This window comes from Melospiza georgiana, chromosome 11 (genome assembly GCF_028018845.1).
Source record: "Melospiza georgiana isolate bMelGeo1 chromosome 11, bMelGeo1.pri, whole genome shotgun sequence".
NCBI classification, from domain to species: Eukaryota; Metazoa; Chordata; class Aves; order Passeriformes; family Passerellidae; genus Melospiza; species Melospiza georgiana.
Genome location: NC_080440.1, coordinates 11995156 through 12010000, shown reverse-complemented (window position 1 = coordinate 12010000; position 14845 = coordinate 11995156). Strand labels below are relative to the sequence as shown.

Genomic DNA, 14845 nt, shown 5'->3' with positions numbered 1-14845 from the left:
GACAGACAGACCTTGATCCTCCTTCCCGTGGATCATCGGCCATGTGTGAAACATTCAGGGCAGTATCCTGCAGCTGCTGAGGATCCAACTCTGTTAGCCAACGTGGGCAAGTGTGGGTAAAAGGGCTTTGTGCCATCCACGTGCCTTTATCAGTGCCCAAGGCCTGCAAAAGCCCCTTACCCGAGGCTGCAGCGTGGCCCAAACTCTCCAGGGGTAAGAGCCCCTTCCTGAGCCCCTGGCTGTCCCAGGCAAGGCCCCTGCCACGCCCGGGTATGTGCTGTGCCATCCCTCCCTGGGAGCACTGCCTGCAGGTCCTGGCTGGGCTGCACATCCCAGATCCCCTTGTGCAAGCAGCAGCCAAGCCCCAGGAGAGTGGGACGGGGGCTCTTTCATGAGCCCTGCCAGAAATTCATATAGAGCTGCAGGTAGTTTTTAGGGGGGTTGATGCAGGTTGTGAAACACTTGAGTAGAGGCAGAGAGGAAGCATTGAGCAACCACCCTGTCCTCCCAGCCATCAGGCCTGCATCCCAGATGAAGAAGTGGAGAAGTGAGAGCAGGATCATGTAAAACAGGAGTGAGAGAAGGACAGCTTTCCCTGGCACAGGGGCTGTGAGAAATCTGGATTTGGAGAGATAAGGTGAGCAAACTCCTTCTTGTGCAGCTCCAGAGTGTGAGTCTCTTGCTGTCACTTGTGAGCACAAGCTGGTGTGCTGCTCTGCCAGGGCCAGTGGAACCAGAGCCTGTGGGCTGGCAGCAGGAGGGACTGAGCACAAGGCATTAGTGACTGGTTATTTCCATGTCTTGGGAAGGCAGGGTCAGTCCACTGTGAGCTGTGTGCAGCAGCAGGGTCCACATGTCCATCCTTGGGGGGTCAGGATAGAAGCCCCTGAGGGCTGGCTCCTTGGACTCACAAGGAGTCGCCAAGGTACTCCTCCCCTGGGACTACAGCTATCCTGAGCTCCTGCAGCCAGGGAGGCATCTGTTGCTGCCATTGAAAGGAAGAACAAATATACCCAGCCCCATCAAGCTGTGCAAAGCTCCTGCAAGGAGCAGCTCCTTGCAGCACAGCTGGCAGCATCCCTGGCACAGCTCCAGCTCCCTGGGCCCACATGCTGCCTCTCTGCCTTTCTTCCCCCCTGCTTGGTCATTGCTGTCACCAGCCTGCTCCCCCCAGCACCCCATGCCATGCTGCTGCCTTCTCCTGCAGTTCTCCAGGGGGCTCCCAGGGCTGGGTCAGCCTGCAGCTGGCCTTGGGTGCTGTGCTGGGAGCTGAGCAACTGCTGCTTCCCAGAAAAGCTCAGCATTAGGCACAGAACAGATTCCATGTGCAGGGAAGGTGGCGCTGCCTTGCCCTTCTATCTCTGTACCAGCTGCTCCCAGCAGCGTTGGGAAGGAGGGATGGGGCAGCCATGGCTTCATGGCGCTTGTCTCGCTCTTATGGGCAATGGAGATGGGGCAGGGTTTGGGCAGCTTGTCCCCACATGTGGCAGGAGCTGCTGTGTTCCTCCTGCAAGTGTCCTGGCTCTGCAGCCCTGGGCTGCTGCTGTGTGCCCCTCCAGTCCCCTGAAGCCGTGGTGCCCCTGGAAGCCAAATGTGGGGCAGAGCACCTTGCAAGGCAGGAGCAGCCCTGCTCTGACACCCCCCAGCAGCCAGCAGGGCCTGAGCTGTCCCATCTGTCCCACACCTTCTCGGCGGGATGCTGCTGAGGCCGGGGGGCGGCCAGGGGCGCGGCTGGCACCGCGCTGTTTGCAGTAAGATATTTCCTGGCTTTCCCGGCGCTCTAGGGAAGCACGGGTGACCCGGGCTCGCCCCGAGCTGCTCTCCCAGTGCAGGAATGCCACCTTTCACCTCTGCATCCCTCCGCTGGCCCGCGGCAGGGCCGGACAGCGCTGGGAGGGCACAGGGCCGCGCTGCTCGGCTCAGCCGCCCGGCCCGGCGTGTCCAGGCCCGCCCTGCGCGCCCGGCCCAGCCCGCACATGCCCCGGGGTGTGCGACGTGGGCTGGCAGCGCTCCCTCGGCCTCCCCTCATCTCCTCCTTCCTGCAGGCCCCGGGAGGAAGGGCAGCCGCTCCCTGTGCTCTGCCGGCGCCGGCTCCTGCCCTGCAATGGGTCCCTGGGTGTCTGTGGGCACCCCAAGCCTAGCTGTGCCCCAGGGGCTGCCAGCCACTGCCTGCTGCTCCCTGCACACCCTGCAGCCAGGACTGGCCTGGCAGCACCTCAATCCTCATAACCCCAGGGCAGGCAATCTTTATCTGCCCCTACAAAGAAGCAGGAGTTTCCTTTTCATAGCTGTGTGTGCTGGGCTAGTGGGGCATCTCTGGGGCATAAACCCCATGGGATTGTCAGCTTGAGGAAAAGGCAGCACTGCCCCCATGCAGAGAGGCTGGGGGAGCTTTGCTGCACCTGGGCCTTGCATTTCTGCATCTCCTTCATGTCCTTTCTCAAGGGCAAGGTAGCTTGATTTTACTGAGCCTGGACCCAGCTGCAAGTGGGGGCTGCAGGGCCAGGAGCGAAGGGCAGCAGCTCCTGCCTCAGTCAGTCCAGGAGCTGGATTCCTGCAGAACAGCCAGGCATGGGGGTTTCAGACCCTGCCTGCATTCTGCTTACACTTCCCCTCGCCTCCCCCTGGGTCCCTGACACCCAGCCCCAGCCTCTCTGGGTATCCCCAGCATCACCCAGAGCCCAGCCACAGGATGCAGCTGAGAGCAGCTTTTTAACTAGGGACTCTAGAGCCCCATTCACTGCTGCTGGCTTCTTATCCTGCTTCCATCATCCCCATTGTCACCTTCCCTTTCTGGCATGCTGGCCCCATGCCATTGCAAAGCACTGCCAGCCCTTGGCAGAGCGCTGGTGGTGCCTGGCTCTCCCCACACTTGCTGTGCCTGAGAAGCAGCCTGGTCTTTGTGGTCAGGCTGACCAGGGCTGCCTTCTCCTGCACTGCTTGGCCAAGGGGAGGGTCACGTCCCCGTGGTGTCACCATTCCCTCCTGAGCCCGTTTTGCACGGCCAGTGGGGCCTGGCCCCAGCCCAGCACAGGTTCGTGCGATGCTGGCGTGCAGCTGTGCTGGCAGCTGCCTCCAGACACAACAGTTTACAGACAGGAAAAGCTTTCCATCCCTCCACAGCAGTTGTGGAGAGCCAGGACATGCACCCACCCCATGGGGAGCCTTGTGGGGGGGGCACAGCAGGCTCAGCCTGACCCCAAGCTTGGCTACTGTGACCACTTGGCTCCATCTTCATTCTGTCACCAGACTGCTGCTGTCTCCACAGCAGCTAAGGTCCCCCAAAATGGGAACATCCCCTTAACTTTGGACATTCCAAGAGCTGCTGGGCAGAGAGGGAAGCTTGTTGGTCATAACTTCATCCTGATGTCATACTTTGACTCCTTTTGCCACAGGGACGTGGCCGTGGGCAGCAGCAGGATGGAGGGTGCTCTGGCACAGAGGAGCTGTTTGTTTCTGTCTGTTTCCCTTGTGAAGTGCAGTCTGGAGGGCTGGCATGGCATTTTCCCACCCCAGACCCCCCAGGGTAGGTCTGCAGGCAGTAGGGGCTGGCCATTTCCCATCCTGGTCTATTTTGTGGTCTCTTGGGTTGCTGGGTTGTCCTATGGGGTGACACAAGCGTTCCCCAGGGCTGCACTGGGAGTGTCACCCTGTCCCTCTGGGCTCTCCCCAGGCTGACTGGTATAGCCAGGGGTTATGGGCCCCTTTCCTGGGATGCTGGGCTGGGTGGCTGGGTGCCACACCATGGAGCTGGCGGTGCCTGGTGCTGGAAGACATTCCTGGAGCATGTCTCAACTGGCCTCTGTGGCAGACAAGGTTCCCCCTCCAGGCCCTGGCCAGCTCCTCCACCCCTCCCCTGCCTCAGCACTAGCCCCCTGCTGCTCCCCTCCCCAGTGTGAAGGGCTGGGAGAGGTGGCTTCTCCCTTCCAGCAGCCCCAGAGCTGCCCCATGCATCCCCACTGGCTGGGAATGCCGATGTCTGCTGGGGTGGGGAGCACTGCAGGAACGCAGCAGGGCCAGAAAACTGAAATCCTGTAAGGGTTGTGCTGAATCCCAGCCCATGGCAGATCAGCACCAGAGGCAGTGGAGAGGGTGGGCAGGGGATGGGGGCAGCAATCCCCACAGCAGCACAAGTGCAGGAGGCCCTGTACCCCACCATGGTGTGTGACTGACTGTGCAGCAGGCCCTGTACCCCACCATGGTGTGTGACTGACTGTGCAGCAGGCTCTGTACCTCCCCACGGTGTGTGACTGACTGTGCAGCAGGCTCTGTACCCCACCATGGTGTGTGACTGACTGTGCAGCAGGCTCTGTGCCCCACCATGGTGTGTGACTGCAGCAGGCTCTGTACCCCACCATGGTGTGTGACTGACTGTGCAGCAGGCTCTGTGCCCCACCATGGTGTGTGACTGACTGTGCAGCAGGCTCTGTACTTCACCACGGTGTGTGACTGACTGTGCAGCAGGCCCTGTACCCCACCATGGTGTGTGACTGTGCAGCAGGCTCTGTACCCCACCACGATGTGTGACTGCAGCAGGCTCTGTGCCCCACTACGGTGTGTGACTGACTGTGCAGCAGGCTCTGTACCCCACCATGGTGTGTGACTGCAGCAGGCTCTGTACCCCACCATGGTGTGTGACTGCAGCAGGCTCTGTGCCCCACCATGGAGTGTGACTGACTGTGCAGCAGGCCCTGTACCCCACCATGGTGTGTGACTGACTGTGCAGCAGGCTCTGTACCCCACCACGGTGTGTGACTGACTGTGCAGCAGGCTCTGTACCTCACCACGGTGTGTGACTGACTGTGCAGCAGGCTCTGTACCCCACCACGGTGTGTGACTGTGCAGAGGCTCTGTACCCCACCATGGTGTGTGACTGACTGTGCAGCAGGCTCTGTACCCCACCATGGTGTGTGACTGCAGCAGGCTCTGTACCTCCCCACGGTGTGTGACTCATCCCGTCCCAGAGAGCTGAAACCTCACCTGGGGCTGAAGATTTTTTTTTCCCATTAAGACAGCAGTGAGGCCTCATGCCTGGCAAGCAGGGGCAGGGAAAGGCTCAGCTCCTGTGCTTCCCTTGTGCACACTCTCAAACCAGGGGGTTCCCTTCCCAGGGGTAGCATGACTCCTGTGAAGCTCAGGGTTAGTGCTTTCCTGGGCAGTGCCCTGCAAAGACCAGGGTTGTGGAGGTGTCCTGGAATGTCTCACGATGTGGCCAGGTGTTGAGTGTCATTTGGGAGCCAGGTTGGCATGCACAGGTGAGGAGCTGGGGTCAGGGCCAGCCCTACAAATGTTGTTCAGTGTCTGTGCAGAGGAATCAGCTCGCCCTGGGGCCGAGCCAGCTGGGAGATGGGGAACCCCAGGTCTGGGCTGTGGCAATGAGTGGTGCCTGGGCTGCCAGCCGGCCAGGCTTCGAGCAGGCTTTCCAGCCTCTCAGGCTGTTCCCGGAGGGGCTGGCGTGCCGCGGCGCGGGGGTGCCCGTGAGTCACTCACACCTGGCGCTCTCCATCTGCACGGGCAGGGCCGTCCCGCGCCGCCGGCCGCAGATTCCTTCCCTGCTCCTGGTATGCGGAGGGAAGCTGGGAAACACCGCGGAGGCGGAGACACTCCGGTTCTGGGGACCCGGCAGCCCTTGTGCCCCGCTCCGGCGCACACGTAAGGGCAATGCTGCTGGTGAGGCGGTCAAGATGCTGCCGTGGGTGGCTGGGAAGCGCCCCAAGGCAGTGCCTGCAGTCCTGGGGCCCGGGCGGTGGGCAGAGCCCCTGGCACTGCTGTGAAATGTCTCTGTCCCGGTGTCCGGGTGCCGCTGGGCGCTGCCCGCCCCGGCGCTGCCCCCTGGCCGCGGTGACCCCCGGCCGCCCGTGCCCCGCCGCCGGCACCGCGCCGTGGGGCGGCTCCGCAGCTCCGGGCCCGGGGCCAGCCGCAGAGCCCTTGGCAGGCCCCTCCGCTCCCTGTCTCACCAAGCCCCCGGTCTAATTGGGACAGCCGCCCTGTCTTCATTAAACGGGCTCTGGCGGGAGGAGGCTCTAGGGACGGTGCTGACCTGAGGATGCTGGGCTGCCGGCCGGACCCGCCGCGCTGGGGCAGGCGGGGGCACAGCCGCGGGCACGGCGAGCTCCGGAACCCGCCCGCCAGCCATGGGGGCCGGGGCTGAGCTCTGGGGAGAGGAAGGCTAATGAAGAGGAGGGGATGCGCTGCTTGCTGTACCTTTAAGAAGAGCGAGGGCATCGCCGCTCCTCCCCTGCCTGGGAACAGCTTGTGCCTGGGAAAGTTGCCTGCAGCCGACCCTGGAGCATCTTTGCTCGGTGGCCGGTGGCCCTGCCCCCGGCCCCCAGCTGTGAGGTGGCCCCGGGCCCCAGAGATCCCCACTGTTGCTCCCCTTGCTGCCCGCAGGAAGATGCCTCTGGACCCGTCTGTGCATTGCCCTGCCAGGAGCCGGAGGGGAGCCCCTGGGGCAGTGCCCAGGAGGGCACAGGTACGTGGGGTGCTGGGGACAGGGAATGAGGGCTGACCAAGGGGACAGAGGACAGGTGGCAGGGGGTGCATGGCAGGTTCCTTGAGGCAGGGTCAACCCCAGGTGAGCTCAGGCACCAGTGGGGAGGATGAGGTGCTGTGTGATGTGCCCCAAGGAACACTGGGGTCCCACAGGTGCCCTGGGGGTGAGGAGAACTCTGAGGGTCAAAGGTGCACCCTGGGCTGAGGAGGAGCCTCAGGGGACTGTTCCAGTCCCTTCCACCAGTCACAGGATGGGCAGAAGTGAGACCAGGGCAACACGAGGTCCCTGCCTGCCTTGCTGGGCATCTTCTCTCTTTCTCCTCCTCCCAGCAACTGCAGCCACATCACCAGTGGCTTTCCAGCAAGTGTCTCCAGCTCCGGGGTAGGTCTCAGCCACAAGCCTGCAGTGAGATGGTGTTTTGAGCAGGGCAGGATGATGTTCCCACAGCTGACTCCAGCACAGTCCCCGTACTAGAGCCATGGGTGCCAGGGCCCCACGTGCTGGGGTACCCCTAGCCCTATGTGCAGGAAGGATCCTGGATGAGGCCTGGCTGTCCTGCAGCCTGGTGGGAGCTGTGCTGGCATGGGGAGCAGCCCTTCACTCCCAGTGCCCTTCCCAGGGCTGGTGCTCAGAGCCAGGCTTTAACCCAGATGGTGCCAGGGGCTCAAGTCCCTGTGGCGGCTCCAACCAGGTCTGCCTGGATCCAGGCCCCAAGTCTCCGGGACACATTTCCCTGGGATGGATGGATGGATGGATGGATGGATGGATGGATGGATGGATGGATGGATGGATGGATGGATGGACGGATAGATGGAAGTGGATGGCCAGCTCCTGGTTGGCAGGTGCCAGAGGTGCTCACCTTCCTGAAAGATGTGGATGCTGGATGGAAAACTGCTTTGAGCCTTACTGGAGCCCACTCAGCCCCTCACGGAGGTCTCGGTGGCAAACCCAGCCGCAGCCGTTCCCGGGTGTCCAGCCCTGTCCTGCTCCATCCCCATCCCGGAGCCTGCACGCCGTGCAGCCGCGGGGCAGCCCGGGTGGCCCTGGAGCGGGGAGAGCCTCAGGAGCTGCTTTCCTTCCTTCCTTCCTTCCTTCCTTCCTTCCCTCTCGGGAGCGGTGGGAAAAGCCCTTTGGGAGGCCGGGCTGGGCGGGGGCCGCGCCGCTCCGCTCCCCCCGGCCCTTGCTCCGGGCCGCCCTCCATAAAGGGGCGGGAGCGGCGGGGGCCGGTGCGCGCCGGCACCGCCTGCGCCCGGCACGGCTCGGCACGGAACGGAACGGCTCGGAGCGGTGCGGGACGGAGCGGCCCCGCGGGGGCGGCGGGTGAGCCTGGAGCTGGGGGGGGCACTGCGGGGAGGTCGGAACCTCCTCAGGGGCACCGCGGGCACTCGGCCGCGCTCCGCGGCGGGGCTGGCACCGCCCGGGCCGGGCTGGGCTGGGGCTGGGACATCGCGGGGGTACCGGGCCAGGTGCCCTCCGTGCGGCGGGACAGGGGCTGGCAGGCCGGGCTGCCCGCGCTGGCTCCCCCTGCCCTGGAGCACCTTCCCGGGGCGGAGGAGCCCCTGCGGGCGGCGGCCAAGGGCGCTGATGCCCATGCCGTGCCGTGGGGCAGGGGAAGGGGTGGCAGAGGCAGATCCCGGGCTGTAGCCGGGCCGGGGCTCTCTGTATTCCCCCCACCAGCCGTTCACGGGCCGGCTCCCGCCGCCTGTCCCGGCCCGGAGCGGGGCTCTCTCCGCGCCCTGAGGTGCCCGGGGTGGCACTGGCACCCTGCCCGCCCAGCGCTGCCAGGCGTTCTGGCACGGGCGCTACTGGGAACCTCCCGAACTGCTGTCCCCAAGGCTTGGGGCTGGTGTGGGACCGTGGGGGCAGCATCCTGTCCTGCAGGCTCCCACGATGAGCAGCCAACTCCTGCTCCTGGCTGTGCTCCCGGCGCTCCTGCGTCCTCCAGCTGCCATGGCACAGAAGAGGAGCCAAGGTAGGCGCTGAGCACTGGGTCTGCACGGTGGGTGGGACAGTAAGAGGGCTTCAGCACCAATGTGCCACAGTGCCAGTCTGTGCCCTGAGTGCTGTCACTGCTCCGCAGCAGTGTGTGAGGATGTGCTGGAGGCTGACATCGCCTTCCTGGTGGATGGCTCATCCAGCATCGGAAGGAACAACTTCCGAGCTGTCCGCACCTTCATGGAGGAGCTGGTGGGGCCCTTTGTGCAGGTGGTGGGTGAGAAGGCAGTGCGCTTTGCCATGGCACAGTACAGTGATGACCCACGGTGAGCCCAAGGCAGGGGGCATGGGTGGGGTGCAGGGTGGCAGGGCTGGGTGACAGTGACAGTGTCCCCCTGCACTCCCCAGGGTGGAGTTCTCATTCTCCCAGCACACTGATGGCACAAGTGTCCGGAGGGCCATCCAGCAGCTGAGCTACAAGGGTGGCAACACTCGCACAGGCGCTGGCTTCCGCTACATTGCTGACAACTTCTTTGGCCCCACGCAGCGCCGGCCTGGGGTCCCCCAGGTACGTGCAGAGCAGTGACCCTGGCAACATGGGGAGAAGTGTCAGGCCCATGGACCCCATGCTGGATCCCACAGCCCTTTCCTGGCCCTGCAGATCTGCATTCTCATCACGGATGGCAAGTCCCAGGATGATGCTGAGGGGCCAGCAGCAAAGCTGAAGAGCCAGGGCATCAAGGTCTTTGCTGTGGGTGAGTGAGGATTCTGCAGCACATGAAAGAGTCTTCTGCTGGGTTCAGGTTCCCCCCTCACTCATCATCTCCCTGTGTCCCAGGTATTAAGAACGCTGACCGCAAGGAGCTGGTCCGTGTGGCCTCGATGCCTACTGACGCCTTCTTCTTCTACGTCGGTGATTTCAAGCTGCTGGACACGCTGGTGCCACTGATAACACGGAGGGTGTGCACCACTGCTGGGGGCACCCTGCGCCTGCTGGGTATGGGCCCCCATCCTTCTCCCTGAGGGGCACAGGGGCTGACAGTGCTGGGTGCAAGACTGTGCACCTTTAGCATCCATCCCACCCCCAAAATGACCTCCTGGCCATCCCATCCCATTGGGCACACATCTGTGCTGCCACAGCAAGATCTCCTCATTGCTTCATGCACTGTGGAGCCAACAGCCCCTGTGCTACCCCACAGATGGGCCAAGCCACACTGGCCCCTCCAACCTGGAGATCCCGGAGCGGGGCCTCGACCATCTGCGGGTCCGCTGGAGAGCAGCCAGCGGCCCCATCACCGGCTACCGGGTGCAGTACGTGCCGCTGACGGGGCTAGGGCAGCCTGTCCTGGCAGAGAGGCAGGAGGTGAGTGTCCCCAGCTGACTGCTCAGAGCTCCTGGGGGTTCCTGGTGGCTCCACGTGTGGCCTGGGGCAGATGGGGGGTGACGTTGTTCCTGCCCAGGTGAGCGTGGGGCCACGGGAGACAAACGCTGTGCTGCGGGGACTGCGTGTTGGGACAGAGTACCTGGTCACTGTCACCGCCCAGTACGCCAACAGCATCGGCGAGTCCGTGTCCGGCCGAGCACGGACCCGTGAGTGTCCATGGCTGCAGGGATGGGTGAGTTCAGGCGTGGGGCTGGGGACTTATCACTTATCCCTGCTTCTGTGTGCTCCAGAAAGCCGTGCTGGCTCCGTGCTGGATTTTCGCGTGGTGGAGGCTGGACCCACCTTTCTGCGGCTGGCCTGGCAGCCTGGCCCCGAGCCCCCCCGGGGCTACAGCCTCAGCTACGCTGTGCAAGGTGAGGGCGTGGGCTCTGCGAGGGTCGGTGCTGCCCGGGCTCCCTGCCTGTGTGCAGCCCCTGGGCAGAGGGATGCAGGGATGAGTGTGAATGCAGGGATGCCTGCCCAGAGTGCTGTGGGTGTGTATCCACCCACCCTCACACGGCAGCTGGCACGCGTGCGCTGGGCGTGGGGCGCGTGCTGTGCAGAGCTGTGCAGGCAGCCTGTGTATTCCCGCACCCCGAGGCTTCATGTGCAAGGTTCAGGGTGTGTGCTTGGGCGTGCACAATGGCTGGGGGCCTGGCGTGTGCCCTCATGGCTGCTGCACATGAGGAGCAGGCAGCAGACCCCCGTTCCAGCCAGGGACGGGGCTGGAGCCACACACCTGGCAGTCTCACCCTGGCCTTGGGCGCTCCAGGGGGTGCCCCTGCCCTGGCCCACGTCCCAGCCTCTTCCCAGTGCTCCCCACCCCTGGCACTGACTGGCATCCTCAGGGCAGGGTGCAGGCCCACAGACACCCCTTCCCTGCTGGGCCTGGTGTGTGCTATTTCCCTGTGCCCCCCACACCCCTCCAGGAGCACCTCAAAGAGAGGAGAAGAGCCTGATGGCCAGTGCACAGTCAGCCACACTCAGCAACCTGCAGCCCAACACTGAGTACGTGGTGATGCTCCAGCCCCACTATGCACAGCAGCCCGCTGCCCCTGCCACCCTCACCGCCCGGACACGTAAGTGCTGTGCCAACCCCTGGGCCCAGCCAGGGCTAGGAATGGGTTTCCAGCACAGGGATGCCCCCCTCCCATCACTGTGCCTCATTGGGATGGGGCTGCCTGGCCTGTTGCTGCCTGTGGGGGTGGGATGGAGACACAGGTGAGCATGGCTACAAGGCGATGCTCTGGGCCCCAGAAGTTGCTCCCAGGGCAGGATGCAGCACTGTGTGCTCCCAATTTCCTTTGCAGCCTTCTGGGAGTGTTTCCACCAGAGCTTTCTTCCCATGATGTAAAAAATGTTGACTGAAAGAATGCAGGGTTTGAGTACAGTGCAGTGCTCTGTGGTAGGAAAGTGTGGTTTCCACCAGGGCAGAGGCTGTTGGAAAGCATCTCCGGGTAGGAGTGGGGCTGAGGCCCCAGGGCAGCACCTTTGCAAGCATCCGATTTTGGCAAACCATTTCCTTCAGCTGCCCCAGGCAGTCTTAACCCACAGAAAGTATTTAAGGCATTAAGAGGAAGACATTTGAGCTCCATTTTGCACAGTTTGATGCTTTGAAGGAGCTGCCTGAGCACGGGCTGCACGAAGTGACCTCAGTGTGGTTGGCACTGGTGAGCAGGGCAAGGGGGCTTCCTGGAGACAGTGGCCTGCAGGTGAAGGTGCTTCCTGCTGCCCCATTCCCTTGGGGGAGATGGACAATTACCTCACTCCCACAGGGCACCTGGTGGGCGTGCAGCACTTGACAGTGCACAACGTGTCAGCACAGAGCATGCTGCTGGCCTGGCAGCCTGTCAGCGGCGCCACCGGCTACCGCCTCTCCTGGGCAACCCGCACAGGTAGGTGCCTCTCCCACAGCTTGTGCCCCTTCTGCTGGTCCCTGAGGAAGGACAGGAGGGAGCTGGTGGCACCTGCTGCCTGACATCCCCAAGGCACTGCTGCACTGGCTCCCACAGGGCAGGACAGGCACAGGGTGGATCTGGATGCCGGGCAGATGTCACACGCGTTGGTGGGGCTGCAGCCCAACACTGACTATGTGGTGACGGTGGCCCCACTCTTCAGGCAGCTGGAGGGGCCCGCGGCCACTGTGCGGCAGAGGACAGGTAGGTGTTGGGTACAGGTGATGCCATCCTGCTGCTGTGCATGGGAGGGGGCAGGGAGCAGCCCTCATAGCCCCTATCCTTGCCATGTGTGGGGACCGGGGACACGGGCTGGGTGGCTGGCAGCAGGGTGGCACAAGGTAGCCTGACCCACGGGGTCCCTCTTGCAGAGGCAGGTACAGACCAGACGCTGCAGACCAACATCCTGGGCCCCACATCCATCCAAGTGCTCTGGACCAGTGCCCGTGATGCTCGTGGCTACCGGCTGGAGTGGAAGAGAGCCACAGGTAGGCTCAGGGTGCCTGTTGCCCCTTTGGGCCCTCCATGCCAGCAGCTGGCTGTGATCCTTCCCTTCCTGCAGGACCAGAGCCCCCCAGAACAGTGTCTCTCCCCAGCAGCACCAATACTTACCAGCTGACGGGGCTGAAGCCGGGCACTGAGTACCGCATCACCCTCTACACGCTCTACGATGGTGGGGAGGTGGCCACCCCTGTCACCACCTTTCAGACAGGTCAGTGCTGCTGTGGGTCCCCTGAGCTGTCCCCCAGCATTCCAAGCCTTTGGCATGGAGGGATGTGCCAATGGGCATTGCTCAGCCTGAGGACTGCCTTGGCCATGAGAAGCCCCAGCTGTGTGGTCACAGCCCAGGATGAGTATGGGGGCTGTGCTGAGTGTGGGGGCTGTGCTGAGTGTGGGGGCTGTGCTGAGTGTGGGGGCTGTGCTGAGTGTGGGGGTTGTGCTGTCCAGGCTGTGCCCCTCCAGCTGTGCCTGACGTGTCCCCTCACAGGCGTGGAGGCACCCGTGGGTGCTGTGTCAGACCTGCGGCTCGTGGAGGAGTCGGGCAGGCGGGCACGGCTGAGCTGGACCGCTGTCCCCGGTGCCACCGAGTACAAAGTGGTGCTGCGCAACACCCAGGGTGAGTCTGTGGGCAGGGCCAGGGTGGCACCAGGGGCATCCTGACAGCTGGCACCGAGCCACTGCACTGCCCTCCCCCTGGCAGATGGCACGGAGAGGACGAGGCGCGTCCCTGGCAGCCAGACAGGGCTGGAGCTCGGTGACCTGCAGGAGGGTGTCGCGTACCTGGTGCATGTCTCGGCACTGGCAGGCGGCCGGGAGGGCAGTGCTGCCACGCTCACCGTCCGCCTCAGTAAGTCCACGGCAGGGTTTGGTGCCAGGAGTTCTGGTACTGCATGTTACCACTCTGGCATGCAGCTGTCTCTATGCCCCTGCAACCCCTTGGGATGGCAGCTTGGCTGTGGGGTTCCTTTGGACTCCCCAGGGTGATGCTGTGGTGTTATGGGGTGGTGCAGAGTACCCAGAGGTGGGCAGCATCTCGGATCTGCGGGTGATGGAGGCCGGTCCCAGCCAGCTGCGGGTCACCTGGCGAGGGCTGCCGGGTGCTGGGGGCTACCTGCTGACGTGGCAAGGCAGTGATGGTGAGTGGATGGACCATGGGGTGCTGGGGCAGCACTGCTGGAGCCCTTCCTATCCCAGCCATCTTTCAGGTGTGAAGAAATCCCGCTTCCTCCCTGCTGACCCCACCACCTTCACCATCGATGGGCTGCACACCAGCGTTGTCTATACCATCAGTGTCTCAGCCATTGTGGATGGCCGTGAGGGCAGCCCTGTCACTGCCACGGGACGGATAGGTGAGGTAACCCCTGCCTGACAGTGCTGTCTGGTGCCATCGGCTGTGACCCGGGGTGACAGTGGCCCTCTTGGTGTCACAGTGCCAGAGCAGGTGGGGAAGGTGACGCAGCTGGAGGTGCAGGCATCCAGGAGCAATGTTGCCCGTGTCACTTGGGTCGGTGTGCCGGGAGCCACTGCCTACCGTGTGGTGTGGAGCCGCAGGGACGGTACTGTGGGACAGGGATGGGGATGGGCTGTGAGGGCAGCAGGGTGGGGGCCTGATGCCACAGTCCTTGGCAGGGGGTTCGGAGAACAGCCGGCGAGTTCCTGGCCACACCAACTCCTTTGACATCCCCAACCTGGAGGGAGGCGTCTCCTACACCGTGAAGGTGACGGCACTCATTGGCAACCGGGAAGGCAACCCCGTCTCCATTGTGGTCACCACCCGTGAGTGCTGGGGCAGGGGCATCACCCCAGGGTGGCGCTGGGCACACCTGTTCCTGATGCCTGCCCCTCTGCCCCGCAGCCGAGGCAGTGCCCCCACGCCCCGTCAGCGGCTTCCAGGTGACCGAGGCCTCGGAGCACCGCCTGCGCCTGGCCTGGCTGCCAGTGCCTGGCAGCACCGGGTACCGCCTGTTCTGGCGCCTGGCTGAAGGTAAGCACAGCTGGCTGGAGCCCTTGCATCTCTGCCAGCCCCCACCCTCACCCCCTCACCCCTCTCTGCCCCTGCCAGGGGGGCCCCAGCAGAGCCAGCAGCTCCCAGCCACCTCCAGCTCCTATACCCTGTCGGGACTGGAAGTGGGCCGGCACTACCACATCAGCATCACCAGCCTGGCTGGCGGCCGGGAGAGCGAGCCCGCCACCATCACTGCCATCACCAGTAAGGGACTGACTGTCTGCCTGGGGCAAAGGCAGCATGAGCCCCCTGACACACGGCTTGAGCCCAGAGGGGCACCCAGGGACGGACTGTCCCAGCATTGGGCTGGGGAGGGAGCACATTGGGGGCTGCCCCATGAAGCTGGGACACCCTTTGCTCCCCCTTGGTAGCTGCCCCGAGCCGCATCACCGGCCTGCGGGTGACGGAGGTGCAGAGGGATTCGCTGACTCTCACCTGGACCCCGGTGCCCGGTGCCTCTGGCTATATCCTCTCCTGGAGCCCTCCCGCAGGTGAGACGAGTGGGTGGCCCCAGGACGGTGGGCGGCATCCCC

At 63.9% G+C, this 14845-nt stretch overlaps 1 protein-coding gene across 1 annotated transcript in view; it reads left to right on the top strand.

The window, feature by feature from the left end:
* Nucleotides 1-7754: 7754 nt before the first annotated feature.
* COL7A1 (collagen type VII alpha 1 chain) overlaps nucleotides 7755-14845 on the top strand; it is a 30690-nt gene continuing 23599 nt past the window's right edge. Inside the window, exons 1-23 of the mRNA XM_058032040.1 lie at nucleotides 7755-7813; nucleotides 8375-8465; nucleotides 8574-8754; nucleotides 8837-8996; nucleotides 9090-9183; nucleotides 9267-9425; nucleotides 9628-9791; nucleotides 9889-10018; nucleotides 10103-10225; nucleotides 10781-10930; nucleotides 11627-11746; nucleotides 11864-12010; nucleotides 12178-12294; nucleotides 12369-12518; nucleotides 12795-12923; nucleotides 13008-13154; nucleotides 13318-13443; nucleotides 13513-13656; nucleotides 13738-13863; nucleotides 13937-14083; nucleotides 14163-14291; nucleotides 14370-14516; nucleotides 14684-14803. Coding sequence (XP_057888023.1) covers nucleotides 8384-8465; nucleotides 8574-8754; nucleotides 8837-8996; nucleotides 9090-9183; nucleotides 9267-9425; nucleotides 9628-9791; nucleotides 9889-10018; nucleotides 10103-10225; nucleotides 10781-10930; nucleotides 11627-11746; nucleotides 11864-12010; nucleotides 12178-12294; nucleotides 12369-12518; nucleotides 12795-12923; nucleotides 13008-13154; nucleotides 13318-13443; nucleotides 13513-13656; nucleotides 13738-13863; nucleotides 13937-14083; nucleotides 14163-14291; nucleotides 14370-14516; nucleotides 14684-14803 — 2992 coding nt within the window. The 5' untranslated portion in view covers nucleotides 7755-7813; nucleotides 8375-8383. The remainder of the gene's footprint in view (nucleotides 7814-8374; nucleotides 8466-8573; nucleotides 8755-8836; nucleotides 8997-9089; nucleotides 9184-9266; nucleotides 9426-9627; nucleotides 9792-9888; nucleotides 10019-10102; nucleotides 10226-10780; nucleotides 10931-11626; nucleotides 11747-11863; nucleotides 12011-12177; nucleotides 12295-12368; nucleotides 12519-12794; nucleotides 12924-13007; nucleotides 13155-13317; nucleotides 13444-13512; nucleotides 13657-13737; nucleotides 13864-13936; nucleotides 14084-14162; nucleotides 14292-14369; nucleotides 14517-14683; nucleotides 14804-14845) is intronic.